This window comes from Plutella xylostella, chromosome 21 (assembly GCF_932276165.1).
Source record: "Plutella xylostella chromosome 21, ilPluXylo3.1, whole genome shotgun sequence".
Lineage (NCBI taxonomy): Eukaryota > Metazoa > Arthropoda > Insecta > Lepidoptera > Plutellidae > Plutella > Plutella xylostella.
In genome coordinates, this window is record NC_064001.1 from 8,728,803 (window position 1) to 8,755,453 (window position 26,651).

General features: G+C 39.2%; 2 protein-coding genes across 2 annotated transcripts; one reads left to right on the plus strand and one right to left on the minus strand.

Moving 5' to 3' along the window:
• The first annotated feature begins 1,364 nt into the window (after window positions 1-1,364).
• LOC105385411 (regulator of nonsense transcripts 1) lies at window positions 1,365-12,540 on the plus strand. The gene is made up of 10 exons (XM_048628484.1): window positions 1,365-1,710; window positions 1,829-2,016; window positions 3,115-3,315; window positions 3,700-3,770; window positions 4,034-4,101; window positions 4,388-4,503; window positions 5,468-5,677; window positions 6,020-6,190; window positions 8,863-9,022; window positions 10,074-12,540. Exons 1-10 carry the CDS (start codon window positions 1,531-1,533, stop codon window positions 11,817-11,819), a joined length of 3,111 nt encoding a protein of 1,036 aa, XP_048484441.1. The 5' UTR covers window positions 1,365-1,530; the 3' UTR covers window positions 11,820-12,540.
• Window positions 12,541-14,510: 1,970 nt separating this feature from the next.
• Window positions 14,511-21,352, minus strand: LOC105385412 (arrestin domain-containing protein 3). Its single transcript, XM_048628483.1, has 8 exons — window positions 21,139-21,352; window positions 20,810-20,965; window positions 20,242-20,453; window positions 17,727-17,909; window positions 17,114-17,308; window positions 16,135-16,257; window positions 15,825-15,894; window positions 14,511-15,496 (listed from the first exon to the last, which is right to left on the minus strand). Exons 1-8 carry the CDS (start codon window positions 21,251-21,253, stop codon window positions 15,348-15,350), a joined length of 1,203 nt encoding a protein of 400 aa, XP_048484440.1. The 5' UTR covers window positions 21,254-21,352; the 3' UTR covers window positions 14,511-15,347.
• Window positions 21,353-26,651: the final 5,299 nt, after the last annotated feature.

Sequence of the window (26,651 nt, forward strand, 5' to 3'; positions counted from 1 at the left end):
ATTCCTTCGATTCATACCAACTATCAATATTCTAACTCAAAAACTGAGCGAGTAACAGCGAAATCATTTGTAAAAAATCCTTAAGGTGTCCATTACTGGTGCCGTTACGTTAATGGAAGGATGTGGAACAGGCAAATAGGGTTACTTCTTAAAGTCCAAATTTAATGATCGGCAGATTTCGGTGCTGGGGTTAGGTTTTTCAAAAACCTGTCCATGGCTTTTCTCATGTAGCCTGCTCCCGTTCTGAGATCATTGGACCTGGGCGGGAGGCGCCATTATGGTAAACAGTTCCTGGTCTACGCTTTCTATTGTCACGGCTAGGATTTGAGCTCGCATCTCTGATGGTTCACGCTACAAACATGTTTTATTATAGTGTCTTATAGTTACCTAAGTGGTTGTACCTACATCTACTTAAATTCACTAAGTTCATCGTTCTGTCCTGTACAATTACTAATTAAGATGTATGAAATCCGATCCATGACAGCCAGGCGAGCCCCTTTACGTTAATAGGAAGGATACACTTTGCTTGACCCATGTTTGACCATTTTACTTACTCTGATCAACTCTTGTGTGTTTAAGGATATTACCTAGTTCGATCCTTTTCAGTCGTATTTCCAAAAAATACTTCGAGTAGGTACTTACCTACCTAAAAGTAACGTTATATTCTTATTTTGGTAAGTAAGTATACCTAGTTAGTTAATTTTAAAAAACCTATGCATCGTGCTGTAGTTTAATTAATGTCACTTATCATTTCAGGTACTACGCATGCTCCAGTCATAATGTGCCCCATCATCTTGTGCACACGGTGTGATTTTTAGGGAGATTAGTAAATTATAACACCGCCCTGTTACAGTTTGCTCATCTTATTTCTACAGGAGCTACATTGACGTAATCTTATCACACAAGGGACTAAACGGCGGAGGCGCACATGAAGTGTTGGATGCGTATCATGCTCTAGCCTCATCCGTGTATGCGGTTTATTTGCGTTTTAATGTTTCTCTATAGTTTTAATTGTTTTATGTAAGTAAAGGTATTAGCAGTCCAACACTGTGGATAGTCTCAAACCACTGAACGCCGTAGATGCTGTAAGTGAGTCGAACTATCAGCATCTCGACCCTATTTATTTACGACTATCTATTTACAAAATATAATTCTCCGAATAATCATTTAATCGGAATTCTTTGCCATACACATTTTTCCTTTGCTTACCTATTTATGATTTAAAAAGTAAAATATTTCTCTTTGGTTGTTTTCTTGTTGTTGATTGGCTAAGCAAGTAATGACGTCTGAAGATACTCGTCTCTGATTGGCAGAGTAGCTGTCAAAATTTGTAAACAACCAATAACCATGACGTATTTTGTAAACGGAAGCTAGCCATGTGTGGTAACATGGCGAATTTTCGTCATCTTTCCTTGCAAGTCGTTTGTTAATTATTGCGTGGCTGTTATGGGAATTTTCTTGGACAGTGCAAAATTTCTATTTTTTGATATATTTTCATTCGTTTGCTCACTATAATTACAACTCTTTAGAATGAGCGTCGACGCTTACGGACCGAGCTCCCAAACCCTCACGTTTCTTGATACTGAAGAAGCTGATCTTATCGGAGCTGATACCCAGGGCTCGGAGTTTGAGTTTACCGACTTCACACTCCCGTCCCAGAGCCAAACACAGGCCTCGCAGCACGACCATGGCCTGTCGACCATCAACCAGGTGAGTTTTTGCCACCAAAATAACCTCAACGATTGCGTATTTTGATTTGCATTTCTAACCTACTAACTGCATAAATTTCCACTCTTGTCGCATTGTGACGTATTTGTCTATGTTGTAGGTGAACGGGGTGGGGCGTCTGGACCTGACGGCGAAGTTGTCGAGCACCACCAATGCCATAGCGGAGTTGCAGTTCGAGGAGGAAGATGAGGCTCTGTACAGCAACAAGGAGCTGCCGGAGCACGCGTGCAAGTACTGCGGCATCCACGACCCCGCCACCGTCGTCATGTGCAACATCTGTAACAAGTGGTCAGTTGCTCAGTTTGTCTGTTAGATAATAATGATGATAATGCAATAGCCAGTGTTTACATGGTTGCAAGTGACAAGTAGAAGTATCTTACTTACATGACCGGATGGCTTCTAATATGTTACAACCTAGCCTATGAATATACTTCAACATAACATGAGCAAAGTATTTGCTACCAAGCCTGTATACCTGTGTCTTATGTTACTCGGCAGGTTCCAATGAGAATGTTAGCACTTAGTTTTTTTGGTACTAATCATTGTAGGACAATATTTATTAGGTAGTATAAACTGTTGGTTCATTGAAATGATGATTAAAAGCAAGTGAAAGGAATAAGAATGTATACGAACATGATAATATTATGTAAGATATAATATGTAAACAGCTAGCAGTTGGAAAAATACATTTATTTACATGTGCCAACTTCTTGCACCTATAATAACAATACTGCTTAACTAACTCATAATCATATTTGGAAAATTTTGAAAGAGGACAGAGTTGTGTATGTAAAAAATTTACTAAAAATTACTGAATCTGGTGCAAAATTCTCAATGGTAGATTTATACTGAGTGCTGCAGGCTACTTTTAGAACAGAATTCCAATACAAACCAGAACACAATGCTTTTCCTATTGCATTCTAACATTTTAACACCAACCTTTTATGGTATTCATTTATCAAGATAAAGATTTGATACCTAGTATGTAATCAACTAATCATAGCTAAATAGTGGTAGTACTCATTAAAATGATGACTAAACTAGGCTATTAATAAGTCATATTATTTTCTACATCAGTCTTACTGTTCATCCTTATCAGCTTATGTATGTTGCATGTGGTAATAAAATGCATTTTCATGATTTTGCATATTTGCCTGTAGATTCATAAGTAGCTACTGATAAGAATTTGTAAAGCTAAGTTTCATTGCATGATGCTCATTAGGCAGGTTGAAATTGAAGACAAGTTTTAGGTCAAGTCACAAGATTTGGTTTGCCAAATTCGCCTACACACAAACCTTAGAAATCCTCAAAAAATTATTGATCATCTGAGTATATCAACCTGTGTAATTTACTAGCAGTACATAAGTCCTTATCTTCCCCTTACAGGTTCTGCAACGGCCGCGGGAACACCTCAGGCTCGCACATCATCAACCACCTGGTCCGTGCTAAGCACAAGGAGGCGGCCCTGCACCGCGACGGCCCACTCGGGGAGACCCTACTGGAGTGCTACTCGTGCGGGGCCCGGAACGTGTTTGTGCTGGGATTCATACCCGCTAAGGCTGACTCCGTTGTTGTTCTGCTGTGCCGGTATGTTTTATTTAACTTTATCGAAAAATTATGATGTAATGGTGACCTTAGTTAAATTTAAAAGTATAGGAATGAAAGACCAGCTAGATTAATTAAATTTCATTGTATAGTAATTTGTGGTATATTTAAGTACATAATAGTGTTATCACAGTTCTATGCAACAACAATACAATCTTTGCTTATCAACAAAAGTGACCTACATTCATTGCATGAGTCAATGAACTCCTAATATTGCTATTGTAGGTATTATGCTATTCTGTTCTGATGTTGATCAATTGTTATTTATGATTGATGGCAAAATGTACCTCATAAACCAGCTACTGTAGCCTGTTGTTCAACCTACGTAATATAATAAAATAAACAGTAAATATATTTAAATTTCAGTCAACCTTGTGCTGCACAGAGTTCACTGAAGGACATGAACTGGGATCAGGAACAATGGAAGCCTTTGATATGTAAGTACAAGTTCATTTAATAATTACTTAGAAACTGCTTTGAAATTATGATTATTTAAAATAACTTCTTATGGCTTCATAAACTTTCCAACCGTTGAATTTATTTCGGTACTAGGTACCATACCGATTGTCCCCTGACGGAAAATTACGGTGGTTCTTAGTTTTTGTCTATAGGTGAAATAGATGTGGACTTTCTGAATTAGTCTTTTTGATTTTGATTAGTGTGATGATGAATTTATGATGTTATTTATTAATGTTTTCAGCCGATCGTGCTTTCCTGTCCTGGTTGGTGAAGGTGCCATCGGAAGCTGAGCAAATGAGGGCTCGTCAAGTAAGTTGTTGTCTACATTCATTTTAAGGTTCGCGTACATTATGTCTGGGCACAGCGTGGCGGGCCACATTGCAATTGTGTTTTATAGGAAAATGCGGCCGTCACAATGTGAGCGAACCTATACTCATCATCATAATCATAAAATATAACTAATGTATGTACAATTGTACACTTATATTTTGACATAAAGGCACAACTCTGCACAGAATGTGGAGGTCGTTTTCTCTTGTAAGTTAGTAGTCCATTTTCTGGATACATGTAGCTCTAATTTTAACAATGTTTACAGGTGACCCCGCAACAGATCGGGCGGCTCGAGGAGCTGTGGCGCGACAACGTGGACGCCACGTTCCAGGACCTGGAGCGCCCCGGCGTGGACGAGGAGCCGCACCAGGTGCTGCTCAGGTAATTTATTTATTTAACATAAGGATCACCAGCAGTTAACACAACAGACATACTTAACAGAAAATTTAACATAATAGAAATTTCGTTGTGAAAACCATTATAGGCGATCACGGCATTATCAAATAATACTAGGTAATAAATACGTATAAATAAATATAAATATGTGGGGACATCTCACACACAAGCTAGGTAGAACCTGTGTTAAGGCCTCTACACACCAAAGCCGCTGACCCGGCGGCATAGCCCGGCGGCCTAGTGCCGGCGGGTTAACATAGTACAAAATGAGGCCGGCGTGAGCCGCCGGGTCAGCGGCTTTGGTGTGTAGAGGCCTTTATGGGTGTCGGACAGCTGATATATCTACACAGATACATAGATACGTATTAAATAGATAAACGACAACCAGACACAAGGCAAACACAAGTGCTGATCACACAAATGTTTGCCCTGGGCGGGATTCGCAAGCAGCTTCACTACCGCCTAAGCTACGGTGCCGTCTGCAACAGAGATGTGTACAGGTACAGTCTGCAACAGAGACACGTTCCAGGACCTGGAGCGCCCCGGCGTGGACGAGGAGCCGCACCAGGTGCTATTGAGGTATATCCATGATATATCCGCAAAGTGTTCGGTATCCGGCCACCATCCAGTATCTAGTTGGATGGCTTCTTCTTAGCGTGATGGTGACAAAATTGGTTACACGAGGTGAAAAGATTAGCCAGTCAGATTAGCGTCAGTTGCTGACTGTCCAGGCCAGACCCATTATGTACTTACCCGGGTTTTTCGCAACTAGACACAGACCTTCCCAAGGAATGACATTGCACTTCTTGAGCGTGGCTATTTTTGACGTGGGGCAACAATATGATTTCCCACTGTTACAAAAACAAACCTTACCTTATTTATAATGTAGACTATATTTCGTATTTCCAAAAGACCCATAGTAACTCCATGTCTAACTTTACCATTCCAGATACGAGGACGGCTACCAATACCAGAACATCTTCGGTCCCCTTGTCAAGTTAGAAGCGGACTATGACAAGCGTCTCAAGGAGTCCCAGACCCAAGAGGGTATTGAAGTGCGCTGGGACGTTGGCCTGAACAAGAAGACCATCGCGTACTTTACGTTAGCCAAGACTGACGGGGATATGAAGCTCATGCATGGGGACGAGCTTAGACTCAGGTTAGTGCGCTTTTTATGAATATCTAAGTTGGAAGTAAAAAACAATAACGTGGATTCATACCACAAACTGTTTGGAAATCATATTTTACAAGCCTGTTTCGTACTGTCAAGCTGTCTTTCTACAAATTGGGTAACAAAACTATAGCTCGGGGTTTGTCACTGTGGTGAAAGTATTGGCCAGAGATTAGCGTCTTTCAAAGCAGCGTTTTTTGACAATAAATTTTAGTTGCGCGGTTGATGTCATCCAGCTTTTGTTATCCTTGGTTAACGACCCATTATGTGCGATGGTGAACGGTAAATTATTTGTCACTAAATTTCTTACTAATCTTGTTCCCTCCGCAGATACGTAGGCGAGCTCCACAAGGCGTGGTCGGGCGTGGGCCACGTGATCAAGGTGCCGGACAACTTCGGCGACGACGTGGGGCTCGAGCTGAAGAGCGGGGCCGGCGCGCCGCAGGACGCCACCACCAACTATGTGGTCGACTTTATATGGAAGAGCACCAGTTTTGACCGGTTAGTACCCTTTAGGCTTCCTACGTACGTCCGGCTCGAATTATGTCGATAGTTTTGATTAGAGATGCCACGAATATTCGGCAACTATTCGGTATTCGGCCTATTCGGCCAGTTTTTTCAGTATTCGGTATTCGGCCGAATAGTGCGTACTATTCGGGCCGAATACCGAATAGTAAATCATGTAAAAAATGACTTGTTATTTTAATCAAAATTGTGTATTTATTTCCAAATCACAACATTTTAGTACTTAAAATTAATCAGTAGTAAGTTGTGCTGGATAAAAACGAGCATTTCAGCATTTTTTGGTAGCCCACGATTGCGCTTTTCATTGTAACCATCCTCAGAAAATAACCTCTCACTATAAACGCTACTTCCAGGTGAACAAAGATAAGTTTTTGCAAATTTCAAAAGGTATTGTTTTTTGTTTGCTGACCACCACTTGTAAGGATCGGACATCCGATCTAGGCGAACTATTATCAAATAAAAATTCAACTCGTTTGCCACATTCTGCCTCCTAATAATGAGCATTTCTCATATAATCTGTAGCGACTTCTTCAAAGCAGTTTCAGGAACAAAAAAAACAGGTTATAGCGCCGAATATTCGGCGGCCGAATATTCGGCGCTTCGGCCGGCAGCGTCGCCGAATATTCGGTATTCGGCCAATTCACTATTCGTGGCAACACTAGTTTTGATAGGTCAGTAAGTTATATAGTGACAAAACGATCGATGCGGCAACCATCTATACGCCCAATTTTACGGTTCCTATCAGGTAAAAGTGCCTAAATCCTATAGATTCAGCTTCAGACAGTAATAATAGTTGGGAGCGTCGCTGGGACAGGTCGGTAGACGACGTGGGGCTCGAGCTGAAGAGCGGGGCCGGCGCGCCGCAGGACGCCGCCACCAACTATGTGGTCGACTTTATATGGAAGAGCACGAGTTTTGATAGGTTAGTGGGTTATATAGTGACAAAACACTAGGGTTATCGATGCAGCAACCCTCTTTAAATCCTAAAGATCCAGCTTCACTGACGCATTGACGGTAACTTTAGTTAGAAGCGTCAGTGAGACGACGTCTTTATATGGAAGAGCGACAGCTTTGATAGTTCATTCAGTGGGTTATACAGTCACAAAACGCTAGGGTTATCGAAGCGGCAACCATCTTTACACTCAATTTTAGGCTTCCTATACCAAGAAAAAGAGCGAAAATCCAAAAGATTCACCTTCATACATTAGCATTAGTTGGGAGAGTCACTGGGACAGGTCGGTGCGACGACGTGGGGCTCGAGCTGAAGAGCGGGGCCGGCGCGCCGCAGGACGCCGCCACCAACTATGTGGTCGACTTTATATGGAAGAGCACGAGTTTTGATAGGTTAGTGGATTGTAATATTTGATGCTTCTTTCTCTAGAAAACCGCGAGTAGACACTAATCGACGGGCCCTACTGAAAGCAGGAAGGTAATGTGACGTCAACGTGACGCAAGTGCGTGGCTGGGTTTTTAAAATAGGTACATAGAGTGCCATATGACTTACATGGTACTACGCTAGTATATCTAGAACGCCACAGGTCGACTTTATATGGAAGAGCACCAGTTTTGATAGGTTAGTATTGTTTATACGCATGCGTTATCGCTGCGGCAACCATCTCTAAAGATTCAGCGTCAGACAGTAGCTTTAGTCAACTTTGATAGGTCAATGGGTTATACAGTAACCAAAAGCAAGTTTGATCGTTGCGGCAACCATCAGGATTCCTATACCAAGAAAATTTTGTAAATCCTAAAGATTCAGCTTCAGACAGTAGCATTAGTTGGGAGAGTCACTGGGAAAGGTCGGTGCGACGACGTGGGGCTCGAGCTGAAGAGCGGGGCCGGCGCGCCGCAGGACGCCGCCACCAACTTTGTGGTTGATTTTATATGGAAGAGCACCAGCTTTGACAGGTTAGTAGCCGCATTATAATAAACATAGCGTTAGTTACCTTTATAACAACGGATTTACGCAAATTTACGAAGCAATGACTTAGGAATGCTGATAAAAATGCAATGTCGACTGCCGATCTATCGACGCAAGCCTTTTAAAGCACACCCCCAATAAGGGCGACTATGGCGACACTGTCGCATCGACAGTAGCTTTAGTTAGCAGCGTCAGTGAGACAGCTCTCGAGCTGAAGAGCGGGGCCGGCGCGCCGCAGGACGCCACCACCAACTATGTCATCGATTTTATATAAAAGAGCACCAGCTTTGATAGGTTAGTATCCTTTTTAGGCTTCCTACCAACTTCCACCAGCTTTGATAGGTCAGTGGGTTATACAGTCACAAAACGCTCGAGTTACGCCCAATTTTAGGGTTCCTACCAAGACAAAGTGCGTAAATCCTAAAGAATAAAGTATTGCAGAGTACGATCTTTGATAGGTCAGTAGATTGTGTACCTTAATTAAAATAGAGCTTTACATAGTTATCGTTGCCGCAACCATTTTGAGGCTTCCTTCATAAGAAAGCTGAATAGCATTTAATACGTGACAAAAGTTTAGCATCACCCTCACTCACATCGCGCTGCCTCAAGACCAAGCGCGATGGATTCAACCGATTCAAGCTCCACTCGCGATTGTTCTCCCCCTGAAAACGATAGCATTGAAGCGAAAGACGTTACTTCAACACTAACCACCCCCTTCCCCCCACAGGATGCAACTAGCGCTCCGCAAGTTCGCCGTGGACGACTCCTCCGTATCCGGCTACATCTACCGGCGGCTGCTCGGCCACGAGGTCGACGACCTGCTGTTCCGCGTGCACCTGCCCAAGCACTTCAGTGCGCCCAACCTGCCCGACCTCAACAGATCCCAGGTGAGGCTTTGTGGGTATAGTGGTAGAGGTGGTTATTAAATGGAGTTTTTGGCGGTCTGAAGTTTCTAGATCTGGCAGATTGATAGATTGGCATGGCTACACGGGTTTGTTATTGACGTCGATAAACTTGATTAATGCGCGTTTCATTAATCACAGCACCGTATTTATGGCGAATCGTGATATAGAAGATTATCGACTTCGATAATGAAAATGAAAAACGTTTATTTGCCATAACTAGGTATACATTTTGGTTCCTGGCTCCCAAACTAGGATACCCTGTGCTATGGGTAGCCAGGCATCTTTCGTGTAAGTACTTAGGGTAAACTGTTAAAATGAATATAAGTTTCATACAGGCTAAGTAAGTAGGTACATAACATTACGTAGCACATAACAGTAAGTAGGTACATATTCACCAACTAAACCAACTAAAAGCAAGTAAAAAATAACTGATTATCATAAAAAGTCTTAGCAAAATCGCATTCATTGATGTCAGGGCTTTATAGCTTGACCGTAAGTAACCGATAGTGATAAAGCACCCGTGTAGCGGCAGCTGGCGAGATAATAAAAACCTTAAGACCATAGTGATAGAAGCGGTTTTTGAATGGGGAATCTTCAGCGTTTCGTAATTAAATTAAATTTATAATCTGAAATTATTATTATTCTTATATTTTTTAAAATTGTATTTAATCCTGAATTTATGTATTAATTTGATTTATGATAAATTGTACCTATTTATGTTAATTCTTGTGCTTGTTAATTGTATTGTTTTTTGTTTATTGAATTTTATGACATGTACCTACTGAATATGGATCAAGTTATCTGAAATAAATGAATTTAATTAATTAAAAAGTTTCGCTTCAGACCTCAACTGATCGCAGGAAACTTCATAAAGTAAGCACATTATTCCGGCCATAAAATTATGTCACATCTAAATGATTGTATTTGAAGGTGACAGCAAAAAAATATCCCTCAGGTATTTTTTGTCTGACTATAGACAAATCAGTCCTAAAATAACCACAAAAATTCATAAACCATTTTCCATTACTTCCAGGTGTACGCAGTAAAACACGCTCTGCAGCGCCCCCTGTCGCTCATCCAGGGCCCGCCCGGCACCGGCAAGACCGTCACCTCCGCCACCATCGTCTACCAACTAGTCCGGCAGAACGGGGGCCCGGTCCTCGTCTGTGCACCCTCCAACACCGCTGTCGACCAACTGACTGAGAAGATTCATAGAACTGGGCTGAAGGTAGTCAGACTCTGTGCAAAGTCCAGGGAAGCCATGGAGTCTTCGGTGTCTTTCTTGGCGCTTCACGAACAAGCCAGGGCGTTAGGATCAGCTGATAGTGAGCTGAGAAAGCTGACGCGACTGAAGGAAGAGGCGGGGGAGCTGTCAGCGGCTGACGAACGAAGATACAGGGCGTTAAGACGAGCGGCAGAAAGAAGGTTGTTGGATGCGGCAGATGTGGTCTGCACTACGTGTGTGGGAGCTGGTGACCCGAGAGTGGCCAGGATGAGGTTCCAGTCGATCCTGATCGACGAAGGCATGCAGTCGACGGAACCCGAGTGTATGGTGCCCGTAGTGCTCGGCGCTAGACAGCTGATATTAGTCGGAGATCATTGCCAGTTGGGACCCGTCGTTATGTGCAAGAAGGCTGCCAAAGCTGGGCTGAGCCAGAGTCTGTTTGAGAGATTGGTGGTGCTGGGAATCAGGCCGTTCCGTCTTGAAGTTCAATACCGAATGCATCCGGAGCTATCTCGCTTCCCGTCTGACTTCTTCTACGAAGGATCCCTGCAGAATGGAGTCAGTGCAGAGGAGAGGCGTCTGCACAAAATCGACTTCCCCTGGCCGAGGCCCGATCGTCCGATGTTCTTCTACGTCACGCAAGGACAGGAGGAAATAGCCGGGTCCGGAACGTCTTACCTGAACAGGACTGAAGCGGCCAATGTCGAGAAGCTAACGACGAGATTCTTGAAAGCTGGAGTGAGGCCCGAACAGATTGGCATCATCACTCCGTATGAAGGCCAAAGGTCTTATTTGGTACAGCACATGCAATACCAGGGAAGTCTTCACGCGAAGTTGTACCAAGAGATAGAAGTGGCGAGTGTGGACGCGTTCCAAGGCAGAGAGAAAGACATCATTATAATGTCGTGCGTGCGTTCTAACGAACACCAGGGCATAGGGTTCTTGAGTGACCCGCGTCGGCTGAACGTCGCTTTGACTCGCGCAAAATACGGGCTTATTGTCGTTGGCAACCCTAAGGTACTCAGCAAGCAGCCTCTATGGAACCATCTGTTAGCTTTCTATAAAGAACGCCGTGTGTTAACCGAAGGCCCGCTGTCTAACCTCAAAGAGTCTGGTATACAGTTCGCGAAGCCGAAGAAATTAGTCAACGCCCAGAACCCGGGCTCCCACTTCATGTCGACTTCAATGTTCGACGCTCGCGAGGCGATGGTCCCGGGTTCGGTGTACGACCGCGCCAGACCTTTACGAGACCCGTTGGCTTACGTCGGGCCCGAACGAGCTGCGTTGTTACACGCACCCGTCCCTCCAGCCGCCTTCCCGATGATGAACCGATTAGCCCGCCCGCTCACCCAGCGAGGAACCAAGAAGCGACCTCCCAGGCTATCCCAAGAGCCGCTATCCCAACAGCCGCCATTATCGCTGTCTCAGGGAGCTTCACAGCCGGACTTCAGCCAGGAGTCGGCGGCACCGGACTGCCCCTCGCAGCCGGACGGACTGCTCTCCCAGGACTCTACCTACCAGGGCGGGTTCCGTAACAGATGCAGCCAGTACTGAGGGCCGGGACCGGCCGACTTCGTCAGCTACCGACCCGGAGGGGGGCACAAAATCGCAAGTTCCACGTGGGGCCGCCAGGCGACGTTGTTTGCGGACGTGCAAACGAACTCAATCCGATCGGAATCCAAATTTAACGTTACGAGCCATTACTGTTGAAAGAGACGAGGGCGACAACATGAGAAGAATTTAGAGTTTCAGAAAGCTTTTTTTTTTGTGGAATGGCTTGAGTTTAGAGAGCGCATGTTCGTTTCATTGTTATCGTGCGACAGTTCCATATAATCCTCATCGCTATTTGAATCGGATCATCTGTGTAGGTCTTTCGAGTGATTGGTTTGCCGGTATCTGGTGAAAAGAACGCGTGGGCTAGGAGCTATCCAAATAATGGTTATGCAGCGATAATACTTTAACATGAGAATTTGGTCATTCCATCGTGGCTCAATTGTTATATGAATAACTTATATTTATTTCGATCATGTCCCCTTTTTCCGTCAATTATTTAAAAACAAGGATGTATTCATCCTGGAGATATTGAAAAGTTAAGAAATTATTTATCATTCTCTGCGGTCGAGTTTAACTCATTCACTCTGAAGTTAACCAAAATTTAACGAATGCTCAGTTAATGAAAATTCTATGAGCAAATAATCCTCCTATTGGTAAACCAATTACTTGGCGGACCGTATAAGTAGCAAATTAGGAAACTTACATAAAATTATGATTTACTAATTTATTGATTTTCCTTCTACAAAAAAACCTATCAAGAAACTGCTGCCTATATTTTGTTGAAATCATTGGGTTTCTTTAATTTCATAATAAGAGTTTTAGATACTCATTAGTCTTCAGAAACATAAAATAAAAAAGGCATGTAATAAAAGAAACTATTTTAAATATTATGTTTGCAAAAAAGTGTCTCAAAGAGAAAAAACAAAAAAAAAATATATTAAAAAACACTTGTGCAATTTTCGAAAATAACAAAACAAAAACTGTTTTTTGCCATTGTACCTATAATTTTTTGTGACATAATTATATCATAATGGGATCCATGGGAATGGGATTAGTGCAGCTGTGACAGGTAGATTTTAATACATAACATTAGAGCATGTACCCAATAATAATGTTTGAAACATTACATCATAAACAGTCCATTAAAAATATGATATTTCCACTAGTAAGTAACAAAGAAAATGGACACTTTCCGAAGCTCACTTCGGATTCTGACTGTACTACCACAAAACACTTTAAACACTGTTTAACTAGTGTTTAAAACGAAATTTGACAGATTTTGTAGGCGTTTGACAGCGCTAAACATCTGTTTATAAGTTTTTGTGGTTAGGCCCTGAGAGCTTTGCGTATTTCAATGACAGATCTACCCTTGTAAAGTATCTGAATATAAATGTTGTACCCTTGTAAAGTATCTGATCTATTGTTGACCCATCCTACAAAAACTCTGTAAAATTCAAATGATACATTATTGTAAGTGTTAAAAGGAATAATAGATAACCAGTTGGATAAATGTTGTTGATTGTAATAACAATAATAGAAGAAAAACGTTTTCATATACATGTATACCGATAATAGACCCATATAAAGTTGTAAAATAAGTTGAAAATTCAATATTATGTTTTCGTTGTATAAAATCAGTGTTACACTATGTTGTTCAATTATTATGTGAAGGAAAACCAATAAATATTATGTCATGAAGTTTGTTGTATTATTTCTAAAGGATAGGGGTAATTTTTAGGGCGAGGCCCCATTAGTGCGTCGCGTCCGCGCTGCGTAGTTTTCCATTTATTTTTAATTATATGCCTCATTGCCCTGCCGATGCGACACAAGCAACGCAGCGCAACGCACCAATGGGACCCCACCCTTACAGATGCTAATATTATTGAAGGAAAAAACCTTACATACAATTTATAAATACTTACATTTATTAAGCCCACAACCACAAGGTTTCATTTTTACAGGGTGGAATTACATAATATATTTTAAAATTTGCAAATAATAATTATAAATGTCTTACATAGGTACACATTATATTTTAAGGTAGGGTACATAGGATAGGGTTACTACGCCACAACCATTGACAAAATTCCACCCTGTAGAGATAAAAAAAATACAGATCATAGAAATAGGACGGTTACACCTAAGGCTAGGTTCACACGGCATTGTCCTGCACGTTTTTTTGCAGTATACGTCTTAACGTATAAATAGTGACCATACAATGTACATAGATCCATTCACACGGCGATTGTACTGCAAAAAAACGTATACCGCTTATACGTTGGAACGCATACTCAACGGACTTGTCAAGCAAATCGAATGAACTTTAACGTATTCGGTTCGTAGTGGCATATGATATAGCTTTGTCTCCTTCACACGACACGATGTTGTACGTTTTTTATCGAATAGCAAACGAAGAAACGTTTAGTGTGATCCATCACTGACGTCTACTCGCTGTGACAACTGTGTAGAAACTGCAGCTATTCGTTCTTTACACGCTACGTGAAAAAAAACGAATACAGAAAAACGTGCAGGACAATGCCGTGTGAACCTAGCCTGAAGTATTCGTTAAAAAAACGAATACAGAAAAACGTGCAGGACAATGCCGTGTGAACGAAGCCTAAAGCTTACATTTATAAACTACACAATAGTTTGTGCGACAGATTCATAAAATAATTTTGTTCGAATTTTTCATTTTTAACACTTATAACGTTATGCGTATTTGGTTACATTACATAGACTTACCTTCTAATTCAAATACATTTTTTTGTTTAACCTACGACACAACTTGGCCACAAAAGTTAAATGCATTTATTAAATAACTAAGCGCAGATTTTTCAATAGTCAGTTAAATCTAGCAGAGGAATACCTACCTTTAGTTTGCTGCTATAACATCAAAATTAAGTATTCCTTATGAAAATGTAACCGTCTATTGAAAAAAACAGCCCTATTGCATACAAAAAGCCCGTAGAATATGCGTCCAAAAGTAGAAATGCTGTTGGTAGACATTGAAGGAAGAATTGACGAAAATTCTATCATATAATAATATATCTTTGGCGTTAGTAGGTAAATTTCACATTGATTATAACATTCCATGTCTACATTTAAGGTTAGTACATTTAACACATAAAATACAATAACATAGATGTGTTTTTACCTTAATATACTAATATAATACTTTGCAAAAGCAAAACTGTCTTTCAAACACATCTCAATAGGTAGGTAACGGTGAGAGAAAAGTAGCATGAAGTTATACCTTGTTGTCATACATTAATTCAATTTCTAAACATACTTTTTAGCTCAGAGGATTTACAGAATTGGCGGAAGATTGCCGAAGGGGAAATATGTCCCATACATGAGGTTCCCGTACGTAGAAATATTTTATATTCAAAAAGGGATTACAACCTTTGGAAGTTTTACGAAAGTTAAAAATCTGTTTCATACATTGACTTGTAAGTATACATAAGCTCGTTGGAGGTTACATTAATAGAATACAGAGGTTTCCGAACGCAGATCCATTTTTCTTTTTTTTTACTGAGGCAAAGGAGGTGGCAGAACAGCCGCGTAGGTCGGATAGAACGGCGCGAAATTGTTAGCGTTCGCGATCTGAGTGTAGTTTGTGTCCGTCTTGTCTTGCAGAGTCCTGGCCGAGTAGTTGCCTTCTTTGTACACGGGGTCCGCTGTATGGGAGTAATATAAGCTATTAGTTGGTTGATAAAGCCAGCGTATAGGCTACAGAGCAGAAACCAGAGGGCCAAGCTTAGTGTAGGATTTTCTTAACCGATCGAGCAGTGAAAATCGACTCAAATTATATTTGTATGGCGCAGAGCTAGTGTAGCGCGTATACCGCTAGGCGGCGACTCTCCCGCGCCATATAGTTCAACTGTACAAGATTCTAAAACGGTGTAGAAACTCGGTCTCCCCATGCAGGACTGAACATAATATTTATTTATTTTTATTAGAGAAGAAATATCTAAAAACTAAAGCTTTTAAATTATGTTTACTCACTAAGAGAGGGGTACAGCGACTGGTATGGCGGTGCGGATGGAGCCACCCAGCCCGGACCAACGGCATCACCCTGTGAACGTTATACATAAATTAGACAAATTAATGAAAGAGTAACCTTTAAATGGCCCAGTCGGTAGGATACGATGACGATATGTGCATGGATCCCAGTGCTCATATGAAATAAGAGTTCGTCAGTCAAGAAATAACCGATACATACTATTAATGTAGTTAGTAAACTATTATTAGCTGATCATGATGATATTTTTTTAATTATCTTTATCTTAAGACTAATCCCTGTGTGTAATCTTACCGCGTGCAGCACGGCAGGCTGGCTGGGCGAGGGCGGGGCGCCCCCCACCAGTGGAACAGTTCCGATAGTCACGTACTTCTTGTCTTTGAGGTTGAAGTGCATTCCGGACACTGCGCATTCCACCTGCGAAATGAATTGTCATGTGAGACAAGAGGGTCTATCACGGGCTAACGTGGCAATTCGATACTATTTTCGATACTATACAAATATGGAAAAAGAACAGCGCCAACGTAGTCACTTCTGGAACTAAAAAAATTGCGTGTGAATTGACAGTGACAGTTGACGATACGCAACGTAAACGGAGGTTCGAAAATCTTGTAATCGCACAAGAAGAAGAAAGTATTGGTTTTCGTAAGTCTCGCAAACGGCTGCACCGATATACCTAGGTAGCTTGTTTTAGTTTTATAGAATAACATACTTTAGGAATTCAGGGAACATTGAAAGGATGGAAAAACGGCGTGCGAAATTAACTGAAAGAAAAATGAAGTCACCTCAGATTTGTTTAATTTATTTCTTTACCGCAAAATTGGTCTTAGCGATAATGACATTTTAACCAATAACAGTGCAGTGAACGATAGCGGGCTGATTGTGATGATCTCGTGTCTCATGGTTATATTCGAAGGTGTTATTCGTAGGTAACCTTGTCAAACTGCTTTGACCACTACTGGTAATTGATAACAAATAGTGTTAAACTTTATCTGCGGTCACTGACTACACATTAACTGTAAGAACGCATTTTAATGTATATGTTTGAATTGAATTAAAACATATCAGTAAACTTGTTTTGTCATGAATCAAAATATCATTAAATTTGTCTGAACATCTACAATCCAAGTAGCCTTTCCAATCGAATTTAACCGCTTGAATCCCCTGAAATAAAATCGTCAGGCGCGATATATTTTTCAGGACCAAAGGTTAATTTACCATGGGAAAAATAAATTACATTTACAAAAGTAAATCAAAACCTCATTAAACATACCTTAATATCATAATCCAGATCAATGATGCTGCAATTAACCAGGTTGGAGGGCGGTATCGGGGGCACCTCCAGCTTCAAATTAAACTGCTTGGAGCCGCCGGCCACCACCGGACCCTCTTGTATCGTCACTACGATGTCTTTCGTCTTCTTTATGGATGTGCTGGCTGAGGTGTTTGTCGCACGGTAGGTTACTAGCTGGAGGATGGATAGTTTGGTTGGATCAGTGATTCATAGTTTCGAATGGTAATGATTAGGACAATGTAACTGATAAATAGTAATTAATTTTTTTGTACTTAAAATTATGTGAAAGCTATTGAGATCATTCATTTATTGTTGTACTTAACTGCATTACCAAATTGCAACACTAATCATGTATCATCGTTAACATACCATGTTTGTTAGAGGTGCAATTAACAAATAAAATGAAATAATTGATATTGAAATAGAATTTACTAGGGTATACCTTAAAATTTTATTTATTAACGTTTTTATATAAATAAGAATAGAAGATGATATTTATAAGCTTCCCCATCAGCACAAAACAACTACAACCACTGGATGTATACCTATATTATCTTTAACTAATATATACGTAAACAAATATTCCAATTACCTTCCTCAAGAAGACTTTAATTAAATGCAGTTGAACATTGCTCTTGTTCTCCACATCGAGCTGTATCGGTATGGCCTGCCCGGGGCAGTAGCCGGTGACCGGGGCCTGCAGGTCTACGGATAGCGGGGCGGAGGCGCAGCACAGGCAACAGAAGGTCTTCTCCATTTGTAGGCGCAGCGGAGCCTGGAGTAAAAGGTTGAAGTTGAATCAATTCTGTTTCTATTCTCTGAACTTGTTTATGAATCAGGTGGTTTAAATCCCTGCTTACTAGAGATACAGGACCTGATGAATAGAATGTTTTCTCCATTTGTAGTAGAGGAGCCTGGAGTAAAAGGAATTAGTTGGTTATGAAGTTAGGCGTTATAAAGGTGTACAATAGTCTTTCTTGGGCCTTCCTCATCCAGCCAATACCAAAGATGGTTGGTTCAGGGCCAGAGGCATAGTAATTTTGAGAATGCTTGCATGTTTATGGTCTCTTGAGGACTTGTTAAAGTCAAATAGGCTAGGTAGTATACACAAGAGCTCTAGAAAATTCGCAGTCTATTTTAATGCAAATGTAGAAATTAGAATATGTTTTGCACAAACACATTACATAAATACATTTGACTATTCCTTTTGTTACAATATCTGAGATTGCATTCATGATATTCTTATGTTAATAGCTAAAAGGGATAACATCTCTGCCTTTTAATAGAGGTTGGAGATTTGATCCCCAACATGATATAACATGCTTTGTAAGTAAATATCAGCACATTATGCACATCTATTAGGCATATTTATGATAACCATTGTGTAAATTTTACATGCATTGTACTAGCTTGAAAACTATCAGGATTGATTATCTATTTGAGATTTCATTTCATTTATTCGGAAAATCAACAGCGATTACAAAATCGAAAAATTACATACTATATGAAACTAAAAATAAGGCCAGTAACAGATTTTCTCAAAGAATATTAAAAAGTAAGACGTATGAGTAGAGAACTTCTCATTTACATTTTTTCTGCAAGTTTCAGTAAAATAAAGAAATAAAATTAAAAAAACTTAGAAATAAAGGAATTAAAATTAAAATAATCTATGCATGCATTGTGCTGAAGGCACGTGTTTCCGCTCACATTTTATTTTATTTTATTTATTACAAAATGAGATTACAATTTTGTAGGATCATAAGATCGCAGTAAGTTGTCTGCACACTTCACTAGGCAGGCCCGTGCTGAAGTGTGAAGGTTCTGTTCCGTTCCTCATTATGCTTTCAATTTTATTAATGAATGTTTTGAACATATTATTATTAAACAAAAACTAGGTAAATTATATTTTATTTTGCCTACTGTATTAAACAAACTAATTAGTTTAAATATATAATACGTATATAAATAGGATAATTTAACATAAATATATTAAACCTGGCCTGGGTAGAATACCTAAAATATAATATTTTATATATTATACATAACATATGATATATATATATAGGGAAAGTAATGTATACCTCAATATAATTTCACATATAATAGGTTAATAATGTGTGTGACAATAAGTATAAGTAACTAGAAAAAATCTCATTTATTGATGTGTTTTAATAGTATTTCTGAGTCCACAATACCAATACTATTTATCCACCTTTTACATGCCCTTTTATTACGCTCTAAGTGAGATTTTACATCGGCTGGTATTTTGCTATACAGTCGCGGGCCAAGCCAATAGTAAAATCTCTGCCCAAAAGCAGTATTTGTAGCATCTACCAGTAACTTACCTACGTGTGCGGATCGAGTAACAACTCGAGTATTCAGTTTGTGTAGATGTTTATTGTTGTGGTAATAATTACACAGCCTGTACATATACTGTTGTCGAATATTAAGGACACCTGCTTCTTTATAGAGATCCTCATTATGATAGCGTGAAGGTTTTTTGTTTATCACACGAATTATACTATTTTGGGCAGGTTGAGCCAAACTAAGCGTAGTGGCGCAAGCACCTCCATATGCTAAAATGCCGTAGTCAATGACGGAATGTGCAAGAGCATAGTAGACACTCCACATTAAGTACTACACATACCAGTAGAATTATGGGATAAAAACGAAGAACAAGAAAAAAAAAGGGGGGGGGGAGTCAACAATAGGTCGACTTTAATCTTCTTTTGATTTTAATGTTTCAAGAACAGATCTTCTAAAAGACAATTTAGAGGTACAAAAAGGATCAATCATTGAGAATTGTTTATTGTAATTGCTCGCCAGGCGTGATAAAACGGAATTTTTTGTATAGTTAGAACCATGCAGAGGGACATAGAACAATTTTGTATGACGAGTGCGTTTTTTTGGCACGCAATAACCAACCTCTGACAGGAGTGATGGACAATTGAGTTGGCCGTCGAGGATATCAAACAAAAGCATCATATCAATCATAGTTCGCCGCTCACTTAATGTTAGTAAGTTGTTAGTAAATGGGACTCGCATATTCAAGGATGCTTCGAACATAAGCATTATAAATAACTTTGATGGAGATTGAAAACACTTACTTTGTAAGACGGGTTGAGATTCAAGTCCAGTGGATTGATGACAGTGAATGCTATCTTGGTTTCCTGGTCAAACTTCCATGGGCGGTCAAGTGTCACCTTGATGGTGTAGCGGATGTATCCAAACTGACCCTCGAATGATGACGGCAGCACCGGGGGCAGCGTGCAGGTGAAGTTGTACACCTGACGGCCAGCCGGGATCTCAATCTCATTGCCTGGAAATGATACATGATCTCTGAATACATACACATATTTGGGAGGAGGCCAGGAGTGAAAATATTTTTGTTTGTTTGGTTTCTCACTCATACAATAGGAGGATATTCTGCAACTTGTACCTATAGTATTTATTTTGATACTTGAATAAATTAAAACATCTTTTTTTAACAAACTGTTGCAAGTATGTTTAAAAAATAGCATCAAATCTTAAATAGAGCTTAATTTCAACACACCTATTTAAGATCAATTTTCTTTCTGTTCTCTGAGCTTGTTTATAAATCAGGTGGTTTAAATCCCTGCTAACTAGATAAATTGCCTGATGATGATGAAGAAAAACTAAGATCCTAATCTTTACCAGAGTTGCTTCCCAGCAAATAGTAGTTGATGTTGAAGTATTCTTCATGTCCCGAGATGGTCTCATCCACATCCTCGGTCTTCCCGTCGGACGTGTCTTGCCGCCGGCTCTCGCTCCAGGACGTGTGGGCTTCACCCTTGATCTTTACGTGAATACCTGTTGAATCATTACAAGAGAGTTTTTAGGAAATATTGTGTGCCATATGTGCAGGCAGAAGGGAACTATTAGGCCATTATGTATGGTAACAAAGAGCCGCTTGGGAACTCAATTAGAGGTTGTCCTAGCTTTGATGACTCATTTCGAGATTATATTTGATATTATGAGCTCACCTCGAACTTTTTTCGGCGAATCGAAAACATATTCAACTCTTCCATTTACAGTTTGCCCGGGGAAGTAGGTGTTGAACTGATTGTCTAATACAATGTTGGCTTCCTTCAGCCCCATCGTGAGACGAAATTGAGGACTTTTCCGCTGAACTGCACAAACTTTAATAAAATAAAAATATTTTTCCCAAAACGCACAGAAATGGACGACTGACGAGGAAAATTGATTGACAGACTGACAGTGACAGTGACACGTGACAGATGAGCTGTCAACTAACTGAAGGTGACACTGTCAAAACTGACAGTTTGTACAGATTAATATTTATTATGTTCTGTTGATTTGAATCAGAATAATAGTTCACCTCTCAACCCACACGATTATGCCGAATGTCGAACCGGACAGCATCAGCATCAGCATGAGTATTTTATTTATTTATTTATTGAATACAATAGCCAACAGGCGTACACTAAACTAATAATACAAAAAAACTTAACCAAAAATAATAGTGTAAACCCAATTACAGGCTATCACAGCATGCATTGATATGACTTAACCTAATAACTTATTTAGTATTTAAATTTACAAAATAAACCTACAAAAATAATCAAAAATAGCTTATAAATGATCTAAAACAAACTGTGTGAGAATTTTCTTATACTTAGCTAATGAGCTAGATAACACATCCAAAGTCTGGTCTTGGTGAAACAGTTCATTGTGGTTTCGACAAATACGAGCTATGACATTGTTAGCACCGGTGTTGGTTTTGTAAAAATTTACACTAAATGTATGCTGCATGTCAAGCCTCACTAGGCGACATGTCGCTTATGCAAGCTTGCAACCGGTCAACCCACAATCTCATGTCGTCCTCCGTCAATTTGCACATTTAACCCGTCAGTCGCTGCCCTATATCTTTTATGACCGTACTTTTGGGACGATGCAATACAACCAATACAACGCACTATAGGATATAAGAGCTTCACCCTAAATCAACAGGTACAGTATGTAAACCGCCTTAGATGGCTTAAGTATTTATGATCATTCCGGGCGGCTCAGCTCTTACTGTGGAATGTTTTGTTTACAGGCTGTAGGGTAACGTAACGTACCTAGGGACATTTTCGACTACCCCAACTTTGAATCAAGCTATTGCAGCGTACAACTAAGATATTAATGCGAAATTTTCTTTATTCGGTAGGATATATAATCTAGTATCACTAGTATTTGTGCTAAAGCTTTAGTGTGGCCAGATTTCCGATTCGATTTCGTTCGATTCCCGGCTGGGGCAGATATTTGTTTAAACACAGATATTTGTTCTCGGGTCTTGGGTGTTGATATTTATATTTAGTATCTATCTATCTATGTATTTGTGTAGATATATCAGCTGTCCGACACCCATAACACAGGTTCTGCCTAGCTTGGGGTCGGATGGCCGTGTGTGAGATGTCCCCACATATTTTAATATTTTAAATTTTTTTTATTAAATTAAGATAAAAGTAAAAATGCTTGTTTTGACCCAAGGTACGTTACACGTTTGTACCTAGGGAGGTTTGTACATACCTAAGGTGACCATACGTCCCGCTTTCGGCGGGACAGTCCCGCTTTCAAGCTGTCTGTCCCGCTGTCCCCGGCGAGGGCAAAAATGTCCCGCTTTCATAAACATGCCAAACGATAATTTAAATTACCTACATTTTGCATTTATCACTTGAGACAGCTATATATCTTCTTACCTCTCACATAGACTTAGGGAATGCAATCTCGTCCTTCCGAGTTCCCGAACTCGAGAGATCCCGGCCATATTTAACGAGATTGAAACTCGTTAAATTTCGTACGAGATTTCGCGAGATAACGAGATCGACAAATGTAGCGTGACGACGTGTATTTCATGCAAAATCAAAAGTCGTCTATCAGATGATTCTCTCGACATGATGAGTTTTTTGAGAAGCTAATGATGTCGATTCGAAAGGCAGAAATTCTAATTTTAACGCTGTCAAACTATAAATTTTGCTAAAAATCAGAAAAAAATGACAATTACGGAAACACACGAAATAGAGTCGAATTTTAAACAAATACAATAAGGTTTTGACAGCTCTAAAATTAGAATATGTCTTCAGAATCGAAATAATTTTCACAAAAATTAACTTGCCTTTCCGTACCTTGATAACTTGATCTAACCTCTCTTTTGAACTTCTTTTATTTGATTAATACGATCTCGCAACATTTATTTAAGAACTTGTGAAGTTAAGCTTTTGTTTTTATTTACAACGAGCTGTTCCCGGGAGCTTTGCTTCGCCTTAAAAAGTTTTCCCGCGGGAATTCCGGGATAAAAAGTAGCCTATGTTCTTTCTCAGGGTCTAGACCATCTGTATATCAAATTTCATTCAAATCCGTTCAGTAGTTTTGGTGTGAAAGAGTTACAGATAGACAGACAGACACAGTTACTTTCGCATTTATAATATTAGTTAGGATTAGGATAACTAATGTTCCTATTACTCCTAATTGTTGGAAGTAAAGTAATAAATTTACAAAATACTAAATATAGATAATGTTTTTTTTTACCAATAATGCATAAATTTGAACTGATTAGCCGTAATAGGTGTATTAATTATAGACATAAATATTTTATTTATTGAAGTTAGAGACAAAATAATATTTTCATTTTTTTTTAAATAAAAGTCACTTTATTTTTATAACTAAGCAACATTATGTCAGTTACTAGTACCTACTAAAAATAAGCATTTGCATTTATGTTTTTATAGCGATTCTTCCAATCTCGCGAGATCCCGTAATTTGCCAGGTCTCGCGAGATCTCGCTAGGTGGAAATCTCGTACGAGATTTCATTCCCTACATAGACTACATCAAAATTGTAATAGAATTTCTATTCTATTACAATTTTGATGTAGTATTTTCTGAATAAATATTCTATTCTATTCTATTCTTAGAATAGAATAGAATATTTATTCAGAAAATACTTAATGCTAAATGTGATTTACAATAATAGGTCAACTCTTAATGCTAAAGGTAGTTTAAAATGCTGATCTGAACTAGGAAATAACAGAGTTTTTCCTGTATTTCAGATGGAAAAGCTCTAAATTAAACAATTTTAGAATCTAAATTAAATAATCTTAGAACAGAAAATATTAAGTAATCTTACTTTCTAAATGTTTTATGTTAGATTTATTATAAACAAGGCAATTTATGTTAGGTGTAGGTAATTATATAGGTTAAAAGTATTGTTTAGTTATACATTAATAATAATAAGTTAAATTAAACGGTAACAATTCTCACTTGACAATCCTAACTAATATTATAAATGCGAAAGTAACTGTGTCTGTCTGTCTGTCTGTCTGTCTGTCTGTCTGTCTGTCTGTCTGTCTGTTACTCTTTCACGCCAAAACTACTGAACGGATTTGAATGAAATTTGGTATGCATACGATCTTGACCCTGGGAAAGAACATAGGCTACTTTTTATCCCGGAATTCAAACGGGAAAACTTTTTAAGGCGAAGCGAAGCGCGCGGGAACAGCTAGTAGTTAATAAGTTCTCTGTATCTTCGTAGGACATCTTTTGTAGAGATTTCTGGAGAACGTTCTTACACTTGGTGTAAGTTAACGGGTAAAGGACCAATTTAGCATTTAACCTATTGTAAAGGATTGGCCCCAAGAACAAGTAAAACCTAGATGTTAACGCATGTTTGGTTGTGTTTATTGTGCAAACTTTATCTACTCTCCTTTTGTTTGTTAATTCTGGGCTGTAGGGAAGTGCCGTGTGCTGTTTTAAAACTGTACTTGAAATAAATAACTGGCGGACTGTTAGTACTTTGCATGATTCATATAGAAGTTTCGTCGGATAACGGAAAGGGCGAAATGTTGAGACTTTAAGAACTGCTCTTTGAGCTCTTTCGATCCTCAATAATAAGGTTTTAGCCGAGCCACCCCACGAAATGATACAGTATGTTAATACTGATTGGCACAGCGCAAAGTAGACTTGTCTGATAATTTTGGAATCTGATATAAAACGAAGCTTTTTAAATACAAATATTAATTTACGAACTCTGCTGCTTAGAGCTTCTATATGTTGCTTGAATGATAGAGTTTCGTCGATGATAATACCCAGATATTTAGTTTTGTTTGTGTTAGTAATTGTAGGACAGGTGCAGGGATAGCCCAGAGATTTACAATAGTGAGCGTATACGTTTGGAATTTTTAATTGTGATTTGGGTTTTTGTTTTGAAAATTCAATAAAGTTTGTTTTCTCGGCATTAAGTGTAAGTAGGTGATGCTGAAGCCAGCGGTTAACAATATTGAAACCTCTTTGTGCATAATCGTAAACTAGATTTTTGTTTTCCGCGTTAGCAGAAAAAAGTAGAGCAGTGTCATCAGCGTACGACAGAATAATGCCGTTTTCTAGTTTAAGGTTGCAAAGATCGTTTATATATATTAGAAATAAAGTAGGGCCCAGAATACTTCCTTGAGGAACTCCAAAACCGGTATTTTCCTGATCAGAGCTGACGACATTGCCTATCTTCACGCACTGAGTGCGCTCGGTCAGATAATTTTCAAATAGTTTCAGCTGGGTACCTCTTATACCTAACATTTCGAGTTTATGTAATAAAATCGGGATAGATACTGTATCGAAGGCTTTGGAAAGATCTAAGAATATCCCTATTGTCTGATTACCTTTATCCAGATTTTGGGCTAAGTAGTCAGTTAACTCATGTACAGCATCGGCCGCTGATGACTTAGGCCTAAAACCAAATTGTGTTCTAGATAAAAAAGAGTTTTTGTTTAGAAATTGCATTAATCTGTTGTTTATGATTTTTTCTAATATTTTAGACACAGCTGGTAAAAGAGAAATGGGTCGGTAATTCGTCACCTCTGTTTTATCGCCAGATTTATAAATGGGCACAACCACTGCTTTTTTAAAACATTCAGGAAAAACTCCACAGGAAAGACATAGTTGGAAAATATATGTCAGTGGTGGTATGAATATATGTTTGAATTTCTTTAAGATTTTATTAGATATATTATCCCAACCAACTGCGCAATCGTCTTTTAAACTCATGATAATTTTTTCTACCTCTTCCATGTCAGTATTTATTAACACAAATGAGTTTAGTGGGGCGTTGTCAGTAGGGAAAGTATTAGAACCAGGTGTTAGTTTTTCAATTTTTTCTGCTAGTCTTTTTCCTATATTGGCAAAGAAGTTGTTTACATTGTTTGCCGATACTAAATGGGGTGCTTGGGGGTGTAATAGAGCTGAGGGAGATTCATGTTGTTTTGACAAATAAGTGAAACTTTTAATGTGCTTTCAGATTTTTTTGCTGTTGTTTCCCGCCTTTTCTAATTCACTTTTTTCGTACTCGATTTTAACTTTTTTAAGTATTTTATTACAAAAATTTCGGTACCTTTTGTATGATAGTTGTAAGACAGCGTTATCTGGGTTAGATTTAGCCGTTTTAGTAATGAATATCAATAATTATTTTTTTTGCAACATTAATCCGCAGGTGTCCCGCTTTGACAA